At 35.7% G+C, this 20,824-nt stretch overlaps 1 protein-coding gene across 2 annotated transcripts in view; it reads right to left on the bottom strand.

The window, feature by feature from the left end:
* Kynu (kynureninase) overlaps window positions 1-20,824 on the bottom strand; it is a 141,147-nt gene that overhangs the window by 82,656 nt on the left and 37,667 nt on the right. For both annotated transcript variants that reach the window (XM_052182434.1, XM_052182435.1), the window contains 5 exons: window positions 15,960-16,042; window positions 4,580-4,641; window positions 3,491-3,562; window positions 2,308-2,382; window positions 369-515 (listed from right to left, as the gene is read on the bottom strand). In XM_052182434.1, coding sequence (XP_052038394.1) covers window positions 369-515; window positions 2,308-2,382; window positions 3,491-3,562; window positions 4,580-4,641; window positions 15,960-16,042 — 439 coding nt within the window. The remainder of the gene's footprint in view (window positions 1-368; window positions 516-2,307; window positions 2,383-3,490; window positions 3,563-4,579; window positions 4,642-15,959; window positions 16,043-20,824) is intronic.

Below are 20,824 nucleotides of genomic sequence, written 5' to 3'. Positions count from 1 at the left end.
GCAATCCACATAAAGAAGGTATTTTTAGGAATGATGTTGGACCACTGATGTCATGTAAACAAGGGATGAACTACAACAATTATAGCAGTAGTAACAATAAACTCCTAAAATTGAATACTTAGCCAGGTGATGGTGGGACACACCTTTAAATCCAGCACTTGGGAGGCAGAGGCAGGCAGATGTTTAAGTGAAGAGGCCAGTCTGGTCTACAGAAAAAGCTCCAGGGTAGCCAGGGGTATACAGGGAAGCCCTTTCTGTAAAAACAAACAAATATGTAATACTTTAAGGTACACAAAAAGTAATGCAAGTGGGTCCTGCTTGAGCAGAGTGCTTTCTGAGAAAGTACCAAGGAGAGAATAGTGGTCTACCTTTGCATGTCCGGCTTTTGTAATGGCAGGAATGTTGAACAGCTGTCCGGTATAGAAGTGCACTCCACTGAACAGGATCACTGCAATCGAGTCTCCTTCCTTCTCGATTACTTCTAGTATGTCCTCCATCCTCAAGGTCTCCTCCCCCTAAGTCAAAATCAGTGAAAGTTACACAGTATGGCAGTAATAAACATGCCACTCCATTTCCACAAATGTCTTTTCTACATAAGTCAGCAAAAGGTCATGATGCTTCACCATGCCAATGTTCCTCGGAAATCTGGCAAAAGAGTGGCAATGGGGGAGCATTTTTTTATTAAGAAATAAAAAGTAAAATGTTAAAGAAGTTTCATTTAAGTACCGTTCTGCACAAACCTCCTTGCCTCTTTCTAATTCAGCATTCAATTAATTCTTACTATTTAGAAACTTTTCAATGATTTTTCCCATTAACTTTACCCAACCAAAAAGAGCAGAGCTGGAGATTCACATTGCACTTATCAAGTTACCACTTCCAATGAGAACTCACTTATGTGCCTTCCAAAAGACTTTTGTCAAAATGGTGTTTCGATTAGTTTAGAATTAATTTTTTTCCAAGCCGATGTGCAAGATAAAAAAAAATTGAAGAAAACTGATCAAAATAAAATATCAAAACAAAGTCTAAACTCCTACCCATAACTCTTGATTGGAAATTATCAATGAAGTGAGACTCGGTCCTTGAAAAAGTAACCAGTTGTAAGAGATCCATCAAGTGAGGAGAGCCTGCTTATTGGAGAGGAGATCCAATGTACTTACAACTTCCCACGAGTCTCCTCTTGTAGTAAATATGACATAAATTTTGGACCAGTACCTGCTTAATTGCCTTAATATCATTTAGAAAATGCCTTAAAACAATACTATTTAAGTTTTCAAATTTCATCCTATTGGCTAAAGTCTGTGTGTGTGTGTGTGTGTGTGTGTGTGTGTGTGTGTGCAGCTTCTATTGGAAGAGTCCTGGTGCTTATTTACCAAATAAAAAACTCATGCTGAAATCTGTTTTATTTGAAATATACTTCTTATACATATAAGGAAAAGATCTTAATAATTACATGAAAAATTCTATTTAGGGAACTGACAAATTAAACCACTTTTAGAATTTTAATATAGTTTGACAGCTACAACTTGAAAATCAGACTAATGAGAGTATCTCAGAAACTAACCATAATTCATTTATATAAAGACTCACCATGAATCAAAGAAGATATAAGGTTTCGGTCAGATAGAGCTTTCCTCTTGTTGGCCTGAAGCTGTTTAGTAATGCAGCTTTATGTGTGTGTGTGTGTGTGTGTGTGTGTGTGTGTGTGTGTGTGTGTTCACATGTTCATGCTGTTTAGAGTGGCTCCAGAGGATAAAGTGGTGGGCATCAGTAACACTGAATCACATGTGGCAAGAGTACCTCTTATAGACGATGTAGTAATATTTTATCATAAATCCTGCATGTTGGATAGTAAATACACTGGAATCCCAACATATTGCCTTTAGAAAACTTGCTGTATTTTAAGTACAAGAAAATATTTGATGCTTTGCAAAAGGGCATGAAAAAGATAGTGCCTATACAATTTTGGAATGGTCATTAGTCTTTAATTGATTTTAATGGGAACCATGAGCTCCTACGTTGGAAATTTAAAATGGTGCACTCTATTTGACCTCTTTTGTTCACCTGCTTGACCACTATGGACTCCATTGTTATAAAAGGAAAAGTTCCATACTGTGTGTTTACTTCCTGAAAATGTAAATAAATATGCTCCCCATTCATTCTTTACTTAAATGAAAGGATCTAACAAATGCTTGTATCTCTTATGCTTTCTCAAAAGTCATATCAGAACCATGAAGATAATAAACCTTTGAGGCGAATAAATGAACACAAAATGGAAGCATAATGAGCACTTCTTTCTTTCTCAGATACCTCTCTTGGCTTTATCATCCGCATACTTTTCTCAACATCAAGTCCATGAAGTTGAATCTGTGACTCAATAGCATACTGAAAAAGAAAGAAAATGTGTTCATTAAATTAAGCCCAAAGCAGAGCAGTGCATTAAACAAAATCTCCTCTGAAAATAAATAAAACATAGCAATGAAATCATGGCACTATATTAAAACGGAAGTAGGGTGAATGGCTACCACAGAGAGGTCCTTCTTAATGTGATTGAGCAAGAATCAGGGTACTTGTTGCTTTAAAATGAAGTGTCAGGTTTCTATAAAACAAAACAAAAGTTTCATCTGTTTACAGATCTGGAAAAATTATTATTATTATTTGAGTGAACCACAAGAAATCCCTTAATCTTCATTGTGTATAGGTGTTTATATATGGGCACATTCCCTTGTGTGTCTGTATGTGTGTGTTCACATGTTCATATAGAAGCCAGTGGTCAATGCCAAGGTGCCTTCCCTAACCATCCTATACATCATTTTTGAGCCAGCATCTCTCATTGAAACTGGAACTTACGTCAAGATAGACAGACTGTCCAGTAAGCTACAAAGCATCCTCCTGTCTCTCTTGTCTCCTGTGCTAGGACAACAAGCCCACAAAACAACCCTCAGCTTTCGTTGTGAGTGGGAGCTATTATAATTTAGGTCCCTGTGCATCAAGCTTTTTACTCACTGGCCCTTCTCCCTGCATCCCCATTATATAATTGTTAATGTTTTTTTCATAAAAAGGAATCAATAAGTATTTCTAATGTACTATGACAAAGAGGTACAGATACAAGTTTATATGACAATTTAATGTTCCTAAAGGGTTAAGCAGTGGAGATTGTATTGATTTGATTTCAAAAACTAAAACAGCAACAGGAATTAATAAAACATTTATAGCCACTCTTGATTTAGGCAACGATTTGCTCAATAATTTTAAAAAGACTAATAAATCAATGTCTCCATTCAGCCCTTTCCTCATGAACACATGTTTTACTTGAACAAAAGAAATAAATCTACTATCTAGAAAAAAATACTTAAATCAAAAGCACTTGACAGATCTTTTTTTAGTCAGCTTGCTTGGAAATGACTAGCAAATAAACATTCAAGTCAGAGAAAGGATATACCCCTCTAGGAAGAGTAGAAATAACATAAATATAATTTGAAGAAATCCTTACATGATCAGAAGGGAAGGCTTTGGCTTCTAGAAGAATTTTGTGCCGCTTTGACGTAGGCTTAAAGAATGATAACTACAAGGAAGCAGAGTCATTGCGAAGTATTATTGAAGACATTCATTAATTAACCATATTAGATATCTGACAGGGCTACCTTTTCAATTAACCTAGCTTCCAGTGCATTATGAAGAGGGCGGAGATATTGGTTCATTATGTTTATCAATGGAAAACAAACTCAGAGGAAACTGTGAAGCAGATAAAACCAAATTCCAAAGCTTTATCTGAATTCTAATTGAAAATTTATCTTCTTAAGCATTTAAAAGTAATTTCTCTAGAGTGGAACTGAAGTAGCTTGCTCTATCCATGTCTTATTTACGTATCTTACATTGCCAATTTGGTTCCCTTTATGGCCTATCTCTCATGTGGTTGTTTGCTTTATGCATTTTGGTTTAGGTCCAGGTAAATACTTTTTGGTCCTGTCATGAAACTCCTATCCATTTTAGAGGTACCAGCCAGATGTAGACTACTTATGCACTTGCCATTTCATTTCTCCATTTAGTCCCTGGCCAATAAGCTTGGCCCTGCTTATAATACAGATGACCACACCTGTCAACAGGGTGTTTATCATTGGCCATGGTGCTAAATTAATTTCCACGTATTCCCTAATTGAATTCTGTGCACCTATAAGAAAGATATTGTTGTCCTCATTGTTACCAAGGGAAAAACTAATTCTCAGAGACACTAAATAACTTAGCTAGGAGTCAAAACTAAGGATGCATGAACTTTTAGGCATGATTCAAAAAGATACTCTAGAGTGTTTTCATCAAACTGTTATATTTACTTCATCTTTTTTCCCCGTGCATGAGAAAACCCCAAAGGTTCTTAACCTGTGCTATTTTTCCATGGAAGAGGCAACTCTTTCATGTTTAAGAAGGAACCAAAGATTATCGTCTATCATTTCTTGGTGAAAATAAATAACCTCGCATGCGATCTTTGAATAAGTAACCCACCAGAGGCTTCTGAATTTGAGGAAGGAACATACAGATTATGCAAATGAGAAAACTCAAAACACAGATGGGAAAGGAACCTTACCAGCAGGAGATGTAAATTAACAGTCAAAGCATTCATTAGAGCTATTTCTTTCTCATGGGCTCCTGTAAAATAATCATCAAAAAATACATCTTGCTTGAGGTTTTTCTTGGTGGTTGGAATATAGTTGGGAAAAGAGGATGGAGCTTTATTCAATCATATCAATGATTTTAGAGATAAAGGCATATTGACGAGTCATTGTGAAGAATTGAGGTGCCCCTACCAGACCGATTTACCAAATGATACCTAAACTTACAAACATGTCAACAAAGATAAAGAATTGTATTCTACATTTTATGCTATGAATAACAAAGCCAAAATAATAATCATTTCTAGGACCTGTAAACTCAGACTAATTTATCCTATTATCAGTTTGTGAAATCTTCAAAGGGTACTTTTTGTGTGTGGGTATGTTTAAAATGAATCAGGGTTAATCATATCTTTAAAGTTGGCTCTTTCTGAAGTCAAGTCAAGGTTTACTGTAGTAACAGAAGTCAACTCTGTCAAACGTATTTCACTGTTATCACAGTGAGATTGGTCATGGTTATTAGGACAAAAGAGCTGCATGGCAAAATACCAGAGCTTAAATACCTTCATGATTTACTCATAGGCAGGAAGAAAAAGACAATATAAATGTGCACTGTCTGATGAAAACACATGAAGAACTGACCATTGGACCTGCTGGCCAGTGTTTGAGAATTGGAACTAGGTGGAAGACAGCCTACTCTTGTGACTTAACAACTCAGAAGTTCTCTCAACTTCTGTGGCTCAACCTTCCAGACGTTTCTTTAAAAAACAAACAAACCAATCTAGAGCTATTTTTCTCACCAACACCGAGGAAAATATCTATCACAAAGTTCAAATAGCCATTAGAGAAAATACATAATGTTCAGGAAAATACAGTGGCCTCACATTGTTTACTCAGAAGCCTACCTGTGAGTTCCCTTTAGAAACAGAGAAGTCAATGGAATAATAAGTTTGATAAAATTCCAGGGTAGGTTTGTTTGGAGCAAGGTCATTGGAAATGAGTGTTTAACTGATTAATTCATATATTAACATAGTCATTCAAGGAGAAGCCTGTATTCTTCTTTGGCCAAAAGCAACTTGTTTTGCTAAATGGACTTCTTTATTTGTTGTACAATTCCTGAAGAAGTTGTGAGTGTTAAAAGATCTCTCTGGTCATTTTAAAGAGGAGAAGGTCTGAAATCTAGGGGCCAGAAAAACATTTTGTTTCTACATCTCTAGACATAGTAAATGGACATGAAAAGCTTGCATCACATGGGATGAATGATATATGCCTTCTCCTACACAAAAATACCTTTGAAAATATGGCATTAAAATGAATGTTATCAATATTGTTCTAGTTGTTTCTCTATACTGCAGCATAATTTTTTACTGATCCTTCTGAAATAAAACTCTGTTCTTCAAGAAGTTAGACTCCAGAAAACCAAACAACCCTATTAAAAAATGGGGTACAGAGTTAAACAAAGAATTCTCACCTGAAGAACTTCGGATGGCAGAGAAATATCTTAAAAAATGCTCAACTTCATTAGTAATCAGGGAAATGCAAATCAAAACAACCCTGAGATTTCATCTTACACCAGTTAGAATGGCTAAGATTAAAAATTCAGGAGACAGCAGGTGTTGGAGAGGATGTGGAGAAAGGAACACTCCTCCACTGCCGGTGGGGTTGCAAATTGGTACAACCTCTCTGGAAATCAGTCTGGCGGTTCCTCCGAAAACTGGGCACCTCACTTCCAGAAGATCCTGCTATACCACTCCTGGGCATATACCCAGATGATTCCCCACCATGTAATAAGGATACATGCTCTACTATGTTCATAGCAGCCCTATTTATAATTGCCAGATGCTGGAAAGAACCAAGGTATCCCTCAACAGAAGAGTGGATGCAAAAAATGTGGTATATCTACACAATGGAGTACTATTCAGCCATTAGAAACAATGAATTCATGAAATTCTTAGGCAAATGGATGGAGCTAGAGAACATCATACTAAGTGAGGTAACCCAGACTCAAAAGGTGAATCATGGTATGCACTCACTAATAAGTGGATATTAACCTAGAAAACTGGAATACCCAAAACATAATCCACACATCAAATGAGGTACAAGAAGAAAGGAGGAGTGGCCCCTTGTTCTGGAAATACTCAGTGAAGCAGTATAGGGCAAAACCAGAACGGGGAAGTGGGAAGGGGTGGGTGGGAGGACAGAGGGAGAGAAGGGGGCTTACGGGACTTTCGGAGAGTGGGGGTCTATAAAAGGGGAAATCATTTGAAATGTAAATAAAAAATATATCGAATAATAAAAAAAAAGGAAAAAAAACCCTCTGTTCTATGGTACTTTGGTTATATGATTGATTCATTCTTATTTTCCAATATTTATTGTAAAAGCCAATTATTAAGAAGTTTTGATGAAGAAAGTAAAAGAAGAAACAGAAAGAACAAAAAAGGTACACTAAGAAAGTAGAATTAGTGAAAGAAAACATTTAAAAACAATAATTGTTTTTGCTTAAGCATTGCATAAATATTAAAGGTACCATATTCTGATGAATTATGGTCTGTCACATGATACCCAATTCATTTTAGAGGGACTAAAATGTTCCTGGCATGGGCAAGTTCTGATGCTGCAAACGTGTGCTGCCCAGGCACACTGGTCTGAGTTAATCTCATGGCATTTCTCCCTCACATTCAAGGCCTTGTTCATTCTTGAGCCAATTCTTGGTCAATAGTCTTTCACTAGTTTAAGTGACTATTTATCCCCACACCATTATCCCAACTTTGACGACTGCAAATGAAATCCACCAGAGCACTTCACCAAATGCCATCCTAACCTACTACTGAGACTGTTCCAAAGACAGGGTCCATTTATTTAAGATGCAAATGTGCATATCCAGGTATGTGCAGGAGGGATGCTAGTATAAAGTCCTAAAACACTACCAGAAATGTTTACTGTGAATATAACTAAAGGCACTTAAGAGCAATTTATTATTAACATCAGAGGAATGCAAACTAAACCGATTTTTATAGTTTGTTTTCAAAGAAAAGTTTACCTAATTGACCTCATGGGTTCAAGCTGTACTTCTGAATACAAAATTGTTTTACAACATTTCAATGTTCTCTAAGAGATAAATTATTTAAGTTAAATGAATCTCTTTCAAGTAGCCTCTCCTTGTTCCCTTTCTTGTCCTAAGAGCCTTCTTTGAATTAATGAGGAAGCATCATGACCTAATATTATTCAGAGTGCAGCTTTTTTCAAAGCTTCCTGAAAGTTTAAGACTTGCAAGGCTCTTCCCCTTAGGGGACCACCTGTGATTTCCTTTGATAAATGTCATAGTTGGAGTTACTTCATCTGAGGTGGATGTTTTCTGCATGTTTATTCTTTGCATCTAAATGCAAGCACTGCATTCTTGCCTGGCAAGATAACATTTATGAAGCCATTGCCATGAGGCAAAAATTTTTAATTTTCAGAAATGTTTACATGGCCGCATCTGGAAGTCTAAAGTGAGAAAGCCGTACAATCATTACAGACTCTGGCGAGGAAGTGCACCGACACTTTGAAATCTACAACTTGTATTATTTCACAAAGCCTTCTTAGCAAATAGATGAAGAATCTATTATGCAAACTAAATCACTATAAATCTGATTTAGTGAAGGGTTTAGTTCCACAAACTAAACCCTTCACTATATCAGTATGGAAACTGATACTGAAATAGAACTGACCCAAAGTCTTACGAATAAGGAAAATTATTGCTCAGAATTACATTTGAAAATACTATTTATAAGACATTCCTGATAAAGGGAGGCATAGTTTCATAACTGATTTCCTTCTTTGTCTCTTTCATGCCAATATAATTTCAAAGTTTTGCAAGCTGAGAAAAGAAAGTCCCCAAGCTGTTCACCGTCTGGTAAAAGAGTCCACTTGGACCGTCATATCTTCTTCTTTCTACTTCATTAAGCAGATGCAAATACTACCGTGCATTTGATGTCAGGACTGTAATTAGGCAAAGCCCTAAGGAATTTTTATAGTTGCAAATTTCTATGGCCCCTTGTGAGGGTCAGTGCATGAAGAAGTCTCTAGAATAGTTGAAGTAGATCACCTGGGGATCATTGCCCCTCTTGTGGTCAACCACAACTTTCATAGGGCAAATATTACATATTATTTGGGGTTCATATTACATTTTTATAAGCTCAAATGCATGCATATAACCCTTGGTGATTTTAAGTATCCAAGGAAAGTAGAATTAATAATAATCCTAATAATATTCTCTAACACATCTATTTGTAGCATCTTGATGACATTAATTATAAAGGAAAGTTACTCCAAGTTCCGTGTGTTGTAGAATTGTTGGCTATATATAAGATGTTTTATTAAAGGGCTAGAGAGATAGCTCAGTGTTTAAAAGCACTGATTGATCTTCCAAGCATACTGAGTTCAATTCCCAGCAAACACATGGTGGCTTACAACCATCTGTAATGAGATCAGCTGTCCCCTTCTGATGTGTCTGAAAACAGCTACAGTGTACAGTGTACTCACATATATAAAATAAATAAATCTAAAAGAAGGATGCTTTATTAATGGTTTTTCTTTATACTCAAAATTGAAATCCTTTTATGTCTGAATAAATATAGCTGTTCACTGTCTCTTTCTCTTCCTGTTGATTCTAGAGCTATCACTGCCCTATTGTAATTCTTTTTTAAAGATTCTTATGCTAAACTAAAGACTATGCTTTCAAGTAACTAGACAATCTAACAATGGCTAGAATAAGACATGTTTGTCTGCTCATGACATATGTAGATAGCTTAACAATTAACGAAAACTAACTTTTTATACTTCACTGTTATTTTAATTGTTTAATGATATTTAAGTCATATCATTTGGAACCAGTTTATGTTCCTTATGGTACAATGTAAAGAAGAATAATAAAAGCTGTAATAGAGCTGCAAGCATGGCTCAATGATAGAGTGCTCATATCTTATGCAAGGTCATGGGTTCCATCTGAGGAAATACACACACACACACACATACACACACACACACACAATGAGAGAGAAAGAGAGAGAGGAGGAGGAGGAGGAAGAAGAAGAGGAGGAAGAGGAGGAGGAGGGGGAGGAGGGGGAGGAGGAGGAGAAGAAGAAGAAGAAGAAGAAGAAGAAGAAGAAGAAGAAGAAGAAGAAGAAGAAGAAGAAGAAGAAGAAGAAAAAGAAGAAGAAGAAGAAAAAGAAGAAGTAGTTAGGATCTGAGAGACAGCCAGATTTCCAAACAGGTTGTGTTTAATTATCACAATAACATTTCCTGAAATAAATCTAGTCTATCTCCCATTTCTGTCTCGCTTGTTGTTTTTGTTAGGCTTTTATTTTATTTTTGATAAAAACAAAACTCCTGTAGTTAATTCATAGCAACTTCTCTTGTCTGTCTCTGATGCTAGTAACTGAATCCAGGGCCTTTATCTTGCTATATCTTCACTCTTGTCATTAAGTTAAGATCCCAAGTTCCTGTAATAATTTCCTCTGATTTCACACATTCCATCTATGAGGGATGCTTCTTGAAACTTAGGAAATTCTAAAGGCAAATTTGCCAAGGCTAAATGAGACAACTCATAAGTCTCAGAAAGTCCCTAAAACTTACCAGATTCACAAAACCTTTCTTACCCCAAAATTAATAGACTGTAAGAATTACTAAGAAGGGCATACATTTCAACCTGTTGAGCTGCCTGCAAATTGTGCAAATAGCTCCAAGGTTTCAGCTCCAGAGTTTGGGAAGCATTGCCCCTGCTGTGGTGTGTTATCTATAATACAACTGCCTTGGTGTCACTCATACTGCTGTAAATTATACCAAAATACTCATTAAGTCATCAAATTAGACTTTTTTCTTTTTGTACATTCCCTTATTGAGCATGAGTAGACATTTGTTAATGTCATACAACATCTACTTAAGGGTAATGCTACCTAATTCTAAAGTAAAAATAAAACCAACAGTCTTACAAAGTTTTGTGCTTTCACACAAAATTTAAAAAGATAAAAATAACTATTTCTACTAATATAAGCACTGAATTTTTTTATATTAAGGAATAAAAATTTTCCTATTACATACAATTTTAGAAGTAATTAAGGGTATGGTATTTATTTAAATCATAAAAATAATCTTTGAGAATATGGCTTAAAATTCACTTTTATGAAAATTGTGTTTATATTTTTAAATAATAAACAACTTAAGAGATATTTCACTGGGCAAATTATGATGTATAGCACAAATCCATATATTTAAGTTGATAATCATGTTTTTAATGTATGATTTGAAACTTTGGGAAATTACTTACATATTTTTATTGAGTTTTATGCATACAAAGTAGATTTTTAAATATTTCAAGAATAAATATCTTTTATATGCTTTTTTACATTGGGAACTGAAACATTTCTAAATTAATTAATACAAAATTCAAATGAAAAGGTTCTAAGAAAGGAAGAAATTTCTCATATGTTTGGCTCTTTACTCCAAACATTTTATACAAAACACCTCAAACTCATCGCTCCTGCTAATGATAAAGAGGTCTGTCATCCCTAACAAGGTGTGACATAGGTGAAATCAGAAAAGAGACCATGTGACCAGATGGTTGGAACTTGTCATCTCACCTATCTACTATTTAGGCATGGGCAAGACAGTGAGCTTCAGAGAACCCAGCTCACAGGTTGAGTTGGAAAGCTGACTCAAGGGCTAAGAGCATGTATACATGTTCTTAGCATGAAAGGGTCTATGGGGCCTCTCACATGGCCCTAAGCTTCCTGACTACTGTAATCGGTTTTGTTCTTTAAAATAAGCCAGACAGAATTTGGAAAGTGTGTCTAACTCTTAGAAGAGGGTGTCAGAATTTAATCAAATGATTGTTAACATAGTTCAATGTCAGAACTGGTTTCCAGTGTTAGAGGCACATCAGAATGTGAATCACATGACACTGTATAATATATGTTAACTAGATAACATTTAACAAAGCAAAGGTCAGTTAATGTAGCATCTTCAAATTTAAAAATCTTCAGGCCTTTTTTTCTTTTACAAACAAATTGACTACCTAGTCCTTTTTATTCTCCTTATTAATAGCAGTGGAAGGTGACAGCTTTTAATATTTTTTTACCTTTATGTGACATGCTTGTATTTATTGAGCAACAAAACACTCGTACATTTAATGAGTTGCAATAGCCCTATAAACTTTTAAATAGTCAAGGTAAAATTATGTAAAGTTTATTGGCTTTATAAATAAATCTCACTAAGTGATATCATATTATGACTTCCCTGGCCTGTATATAAATAGACTAACTCCCCGTTTGAAGACGATAAATACTGAACACAAAATAACAGGGTTAGAATGTAGTTACTTTCTAAAGAAAAACCTCGTAGACACACACACACACACACACACACACACAATGTACTGCTAAGGAGACATATATTCTCATGATGAATTAATAGACACACAAATTCCCAGGTTTTCAATTATTATGTTAGTAATTTAAACAAATACAAATAGTATTCAAAAACTGAAACTTCACGACTGTTCTATGCAACAACCATTCATTCACCACCACTTACAATGCAGATTATTTCTTTTTGAGTTCCCTCTTTTATGATGCACTGGGATTTCTGACAGCTGTGTCAAAGGTGCTATTCCTAGGGAACCTCCAAGAGATCAGGGGATGCTGAGCTTGGATGCTCTTTGGTACCCTTGGTTATTGTGTTCCAAAACCCAGGTAGCCCACACAGCCTACTGCTTCTTATGAAGTCTCTTAATGCAGATCTCATTCTCTGAGCCTTTCCTGTGCTTCCCAGAAGTGGCGATTGCACATTCCTGAACTCTTTGATAGCAGCTGTACTTTTAGTCTGTGGAGGCACATTTGCTTATATCATTCTTGTCATCTTTCAGAAGGGGTGGTATTTTTAGTATGTGCTAAATATTCAGATCCCATAATATGGTCTCATTAAACCAATAGAAATTTGCACAGTAGGAACTCAATAAAATTGGAAATTAATGTTACTTTTGCTTGCAATTTTTTTGATTCAGAATTTAAAATTTTGTAATGTAGTTTACAATATAAAAGATAATCATTAAGCAAGTGATATCATTGACGGTAAGGTGATCCCAATAAGCTGTTTGGTGCGGAGGGAATAGTCCCCTGTTTGAACCTTTACATTTCAAGCACACAGTCTCCAGGTGAGTTCTAACTGCCACTAAGAGCATACTTACATTTATATGTTATGAATTAAGTGTGTCTTCTCAAGGCCATATGCTGAAGTCCTCATCCCCTGTGTTAACTAATGATTGGGGTCATGGGGCTAAGGTCTTAACACCAGTGGGTAAAAATGTAAAATTGGTTTTTGAAAGCCAGGAAGAGAGCCTGCTAGCATTTAGAACTTTAACCGTTGACCTCACAGAGAAAATGCAGGTCTTTTTAAAGCACCCCAGTCTTTGTTACGGCAGCCTGGAATGACTGATATGCATGCTGTTCCTTTTCCTGGGCCACGTTTCCCCTGCTTCCAACCCTCAGTCTTCTCTGGCACTCTGACAGAAGAGGAGCCTGGAGCAGGCTGGAGGTCATCATATGCAGGGTAAGATGGACTGGTCATTTGGATACTATGTATACAGCCTTCCACTAGCTCTCTCTTGTATTTCTATCTTCATAATACTCCCCATGTTACTGACTTGGGAATTTCCAAACCTTTGAAGGATAATTCCCGGAGTAATGTGAGGGTTGCCATTTGTCCATTTTTCCATTATTAGACTAAAATTTGGTTTATCACATATTTGTTTTTATTTATTTATACAAAAGCAATTAACAAGTGTCTTTATGAAACTCCTTCATTTATTTTGGCTTTCTATTTTATCTATTGAGAGTTTGCATATCTTTTCTAATGCCTTAGATAATTTCCGAGTGAGAGTTCAGATATTATATATTTCCATGAACATGTCTGGTACTCAGTCAACTAAAACCTTAGTTTCTGTGGTAGCCCAAGTCACAGTGATGCGTTGTGGGCTTCCTTGTGTTTTAGTGGTTGTGTGCATACTGAGTTTTGTTTTGTAGTCGGGATATAGCCAGAAATCCTTTTGTTTCCTCATTTATTTCTCACTACGGCCTTGGGATTTTCAGTAAAGGATTAGGAATTATTTTTGAATAAAAATTCCATTCCTAATATCTTAATGGTGTGCCATAGCCTTTCTGAGTGCAAGTCTTACTTCTTTACTCTAATTCTGCCTGTCCATGTAGATGAAATCTTCTAGTGTTTTTCGCAGAATCGAATGAGACAAATATAAGATAGTTTTATGATTTTTGACAAGGGGGTGAGATTTTAGAAAATATTTGGAAGCTAGAAATTTCCTTCTAAAATACATTAAATATTTTTATTTAGCATACAAAAATTTAAAAAGTATAATATACTCTAAATTTCACATAAAATTGCAGTCAATGCTGAGTATTCAAGCCAATTATATAATTTATTATTTAAAAGATCATTAATTCTATCAATGGGATACAAAATTTAATTTAGGAAGCTCAGTATGCCACAAATTAACAGCAGACTTCTTACAATTAAAGTTAAAGGGACGAATGTTTGCACCATATTGCTATTACAAAGTACCTAAGATGCATTCCCAGCACCCAAGTTGGATGGCTCACAACTACCCAGAACTCCAATTCTAGGGGATTCAAAGGCCTGTTCTGGCCTTTACAGGCACCTCGACTTATTTACACACACACACAAACACACACACACACACACTCACATACACATGAGAGAGAGAGAGAGAGAGAGAGAGAGAGAGAGAGAGAGAGAGAGACAGAGACAGAGAGAGAGACAGAGAAAGAGACAGAGACAGAGAGACAGAGACAGAGACACAGAGAGACAGAGAGAGACAGAGACAGAGACACAGAGAGAGACAGAGATTTAGTCCTGTGATGAAATACCACACTAAGGCAACTTATAAAAGAAAGGAATGAATTTGGGGCTTGCTTACAGTTTCAGACAGTGAGTGATCATTGTAAGGGGAACAAGCTACTAAATTTAGGGCAGAAGATACAGAGATAATAAATTGGTAAGGGCACCCTTCTCAAGGAAGCTGTTATCTGTGCCCAGCAATTAAACCACTGAAGGCAAACCTTAAAGTGACAAGCTGTGTGTGTCTGTGTGTGTGTGTGTGTGTGTGTGTGTGTGTGTATGTGTGTGTGTGATTTGTCTGTGAATTCAAGGGTCCCAGGTTAGGACTGGCAGCAGCTGATCCCAGAGTTAAATCTGGTGGAACCAAAGCAAAGGCAGGAGGGGCCCGAGGGTTTGCCAAAGTTCCAGGTAAAGGCAGGTAGAGCAACAATCATTGTGAAAATGATCATGGTGGCATGTAGGCATGGTGCTGAGGCAGCAACAGAAAATTTACATTCTGATTGGCAGGAAGGATTTAAAGAGAGGGGGCCTCAAAACCTCAAAGCTTTCCCCCAGTGACACACCTCTTCTAAAGTCCTCTAATAGACCATACCTCCTACTCTTTCCTAATCACTCCACTAGCTAGGAACCAAACATTCAAATAGATGAGTTTATGGGGACCATTCTCATTCTACCAAACACACACACCACACACACACACACACACACACACACACTTAAAATACTTAAACATTGTTCATTTATTTTTTAGTTAGTCAAGTTTAGGATGGAGGTGCACTATGCAGTTTTGTTGGCCCTAAACTCAGCGTCCCCGTGCCTTATCCTTGGTCCCTTTACCAAAATCCCTCTTAATTTAAATAGACCACCAAGATACCAAGATTTAAATTGAAACAATTTAGATATGTTAGCCTTATGCTAAGCATATCAATGAAAATTAATGTTTATCATGTAATGGTATTAGATTATTCATTTATATTTTCTAAAAGTTTGATTAAAATGAATGAAAGGCACTTTTTCTCATAGAAGGTGATAAGTAGGGATTTAAAGGTATATAAAAAGGTGAACATGGCTATAATCCCTAAACTTAGGAGACCAAGGCAAGTGTTCTGAGTAGCCTGGATTATAGAGGAAGATTTAATTAAAAACAAGGAGTTACCTAGCAACCTGCGTACAATTTAGTGGAGCACATTCACCTATTTGGAGGGAGGGACTGGGGCTCATCCCCAGTATCACAAAATAGAGAATTAAGTAAACAAATAATTGAAGGAACTAAAATTATTTTTATACCATATATATCCACATAAAAATCTTTGGATAATAATAATATTATGTTATTATGGATTAACTTTGAAATCAGATTGTTAGTCAATAAGACCTATTACTTTTATAGCTAATCTATAGCTTCACAGTTCTTTTGAAAAAGCATTCACTGTTTTTTGTACTTACCTACAATGTCCTTCATAAGACTTACAATGGTCTCATCCCCTGTAATCCAAGGGCGTTTCCCTACATCATGACCGTAGGCTCCCCTGAAATTGCAAAGAGACATAATAATTTCTTAATTGTATGTTGGTGATTGTGGATTGTGTGTGTGTGTGTGTGTGTGTGATTTTTTTCCTAATATTATCAGGTAAAATTCTTCTGTATATATCAACTTATTCTAGAGATTAACATGTCATCTTCAAGTCCCTCTACTGGAACATGTTCAGTAATTGATGGCCCTGTTTTGGGAGGTCAAGTTCCTTTAAAAGGTGGAGCCTAGCTCAAGGAAGTGGGCAAGTGTGTGTGTGGGGGGGTGTTGACTTTTTTAGGCCACCCCTGTGTCTTTGTTTCCTAATCTCCTCAGATATGAAACAGTCCAGGAGCAGAGAGCAACAATCACTATCAAAAATTCCCTACCCTGGTAGACTATAATCTCAAACCATGATCCAAAATCTTTCCTTCTTTAAGTTGATTCTTTGCAAGCTTTGGTCACACTGACAAGTAACTAAGACACATACCTTTGTAATGTAGTAATATTAATGTATAACATTTTAAAATTGAGAAGTGATACCTGATTATCATGTTTAAGAGTTATTTTTATTGCTTACATTTTTTCACTGTTGTTGATGGGAGATTAGACATGTGCTATTTCATGTTTTAAAAGCATTTTCCAGTCTAAGCTACTCTGTTTTTGTTTATTTTTGAAATGTTCAAGACTTTTGGAACACTCTACTTACATACTTGTAGCCAGCAAAATTATATGTACTATTGTGTTTTGGGAAGGCAAAATTTATTAATGTGATAAAGTGTATACAATGACTATACTTGTGATGATATTTTATGGAAATAATAAAATTTAGTAACTATCATAATCAGCACTATATTTTTATCTATTTTGTAGTGATTGGCCTATCATATCACAGCTCAGTACATTACTGCAGTAAATTTTATTACTGCAGTAAATTTTCTAGCAGGTTTTGGGGAGGGGCAGAAAATACAAAAGAATACTTCAGTACAAAGAAATTTCCATCATATGAGGAAGAATAATACACATGGATGAAATAATTGAATCAAATTGTTTAGAGGAGCCTTTAGAGTGCCTGTTGCCTGTTCATGTCTTCCATAACTCTGAAATGGATTGGTCTGAGTCTGACACCTTGTAGACTAGGAAATAAGGCTTCTGCACATGCTTTCTATCTACAAGAAGTCAATGTTTACCTCCACCAATTCAAATTCTCATCTGCTTGTGGTGAGCAGGGACGCCTGCATATTTGATGCCATGCTACGAAAAACACAAGCTGAATGTTCGCTAGTTGGCTTCTATCATAAAGTATGAGTCAACTTCAGGTCTCTATTGGAGGGAAACCACACTTATTAGAAGCTTACAGGGGATAGTCTTCCACCTCTGTAGAAGTAGATAAATAAGTGACAATATGTTCCTTATAGGGTTGGCCGGAAAAGTAAATGAGAGAACATATAAAGAAGATGGATGCACAATATTCCTTTGCTGACTCATCTCTTCTAATGTAAATCTAATGCTTAACTGCCTTCATCAACGTGTGGTACATAACAGGAATTTTTAAGCCAATATTTCCATTACCATATAAACTGAGATGAAGGAGAAGAACTTTCTGTGTGAATAAACATAGGCTGCTAAGAACTAGGAGGAAGGAAAGGGCAATTCAATTGCTAGTTATTATTATTCATGTTATTATTAGATAGCCTGCAGCTTGCCTCTCTGGACTCCCAATATAAATGTTAAAGACAAAAATCATTATCATTAAATGGTAGTTAAAGGCAGATACTTGGATCCTTTTTTATTTTAATCACATAGAGCTCCATGGCCTTTGCTGATAGCACAATATATCTTATTACATCTAGGTAGTAAAATTCTATGTTCTGCCTCAGAGAATTTATATCTCAGAATATTATGCCACCTACTTCTCACTCTGGTAGACACCATGGTAATAATCTTTAGGGATATGTTTCTCCCTACAAGGCTTTTGGCATCTCCCTCTCTTTAAAATATTACATACTAAGGCTACTTCCTCATTTTGTCAGCTCACTAGCCTCGGGTAGTGAAATGTATTTTAGAACATTTTATCCAAATAAACTCAAAGTAAAGTGGCCTGTCATTAGGAAGAATTGATGTAGATTGAAGTGCAGTTATAAACATATGTGTTAGAATTAAGAAAGATACGAGATTGCTTTCATTCAAAGTAGCTTAAAATAAACTTAGCACAGATGCAATCCTTTACAGATGTTGGGAAAGGAATGTGAGGAGGTAACTAATACCACAGCATTAATCACTGCAAAGAGTGGGGTGTTTTGTGAGGTGGCTACAAGCAATATTTGCTCATGAAATTAGATTTTAGGATACAACATCTAATTAGGAAGTTAATAGAAGTTTGGATTCTCTTTAAAATAGGTCCATATTTTATCCATCCTACAAAATGAGAAGAAGCCTGATTTTAGAAAGCTTTTCCAGTAAGTAAATCATAAATATTCACAGCTTTTCTTAATGAAACACAATTTTATCCATGACCCAATTGATGAATAGCTAACAATTGTTCTAAAAATCTGTATTTGTTTTTATTCATGTGCTCCCTTTTATTTAAAAGACGAAACGAACAGTTACATAAAACTGTTGTAGTGGTCTTTAGATGAAGATGCCTCTGGCCGACTTCATCACTGCACTGGCCATAAGCACAGTGCCATGTAAGTCATCCCATGTCAGTTAGGTGGAGCCTTCCTGAAGTATAAATCATCAGGACATTTCTTCTTTAACTAATCCTACTTAGGCTATCAGTCTTTTACAAAAGCCCTGTGAGAGCACAAACACAGCAGGCCTTCCTCCAAGATAGCATCAATCTAGCAGATTTGGGAATGCAGATGACTTACATACCATGGTTCTAGGTTCTGTCTTTGGGATGTAATGTATGTTTCTCAATGTAACACACATTCTTATAATTGATGGATTTTTGATGGATTATGATTATTAACTTGTTACTTTCCTTTAAATAATGTAGACTATTATTGAATATTTAAAACAAAGCATTCCCTCAGATCTTATAGATAGCCTCTCTTTTCTCACATTCCATGGGGTTGAAGAATATTATTATTTATTAATGTAGGATATTTCTTTTTCATTTTTGAGACAAGGTCTTGCCCTTTATCTAATGGTATTTTCAAACACACAGTTCTTGCTTCAATTTCCAGAGTGTTAGTATATTAGGTTTATGATAGCCATGTTCAAAATTATAGCAATTTTATTGATAATTATTATATAGCAAATTTATGATAAAAATTTTATAGCAAGTTTATGTTACAACTTTTCTATTTCAAATGTTAGAATTATATAAATAATTTCATTTGAGAGAACACATATATTAAATTAAAATATAATTTTACCTGTTAAGATCAACTTTAGAAATCTCATGAATGAAAATCAAATTACAAAATAACAGTAATAAGGATTTTAAAGCAAACACAGAGGAAAAAGCTAATAATGAAATTTGGGGTTTTGCAATCTTTGTCTTCAGTAAGTAGAAATGGTAAAGAAACAGTGTGTATGACCAGAGTCTAGATATAGTTCTACAGAAGTAGTAAGTAAAAATATAAATCATCAATTTAGCTGTATTTAAAGAAGTAGCATTTAAACCAGGGGTTGGGAATCTTCCTAATACTGCAAAAGTAGCTTGTCCATCACTTGTGACATGGGAAAAAGAAGCAGCTGGGAAATAAAGAGCAGCCTTCAGTGGGCTCTAAGTCTTTTCAGACTTTAATTTTGGAGTATTGTGAGAAAATGCATTTCTATTTTTTTTTTTTTTTTAGTATATGGTATTTTGCTATTTTAAGTTTTTTATAAAGTCTAGCACTAAAACTCTGTGTTTTGATTATTGACTTTTCTTTAGTATTAAATAATCAAACATGTTATATATTGAGTGTAAGATTGGTTACAATCAGAAGTAAGTTATGCTGTAGATAAATAGGCAGAATGTCTATATGCAAGTACAAAGAAAAGAACATGACATTTCCTACCTCGGCATCCATAGACCTATGAGATATCTCTCTTTATCAAAGTATTTTGATACTTTGAATGCTACTGTTAAGATTGTGATTTTTTTCAGTATTTGTTTTACCAATGAGACAACAAACTTTAATTTATATTAGGCTATTTAGTAAATTCAAAGTTTTTGTAGTAAAACACACACACACACACACACACACACACACACACCAAAACCTGTCAGCCATCAGTACAGGGAGCATCATGAATACAGAAAGATATTTCCTTATTCTTATTCTTAATCTTATTCTTATTCTTGGTTTTGCCTTAGTTAGAGGTCAGGCATCCCACAGGAGGTCTCGTTCCTGGTCTGGTTTCTGCTTATCTCCCTTCAGCTAAACAAGCACCCTTGCCTGGAAGCTTTGACTGATACTGAGAGGACCCCATGGGACTCACTGAGCAGGGCACCCCCTCTCTGTGCCTCATCCCACTTTCTGCTGTAAGTTCTTTAAAAGCCCCCAGAGTAACCACTGTATGCTGCACTTGTTCCTGCTCCGTAGGATCTTGACCCATTTTATACCATACTCCCAACAATTAACATGTACATAAAAGTCACCCGCTGTGTGCTGTGAATTTCATTATTTAAATTTGCTAGGCCCTACAGAAACTTTGTAATTTTATGAGGTCCCATTTGTCAATTCTTGATCTTAGATCAAAAGCTATTGGTGTTCTGTTCAGGAACTTTCCCCCTGTGTCCATGTCCTCAAGGGTCTTCCCCAGTTTCTTTTCTATTAGTTTCATTGTGTCTGGCTTTATGTGG

This window comes from Apodemus sylvaticus, chromosome 5 (genome assembly GCF_947179515.1).
Source record: "Apodemus sylvaticus chromosome 5, mApoSyl1.1, whole genome shotgun sequence".
Classification (NCBI taxonomy): Eukaryota; Metazoa; Chordata; class Mammalia; order Rodentia; family Muridae; genus Apodemus; species Apodemus sylvaticus.
The sequence above is the reverse complement of the archived record's forward strand: the minus strand, read 5'-3'. Positions and strand labels throughout refer to the sequence as shown.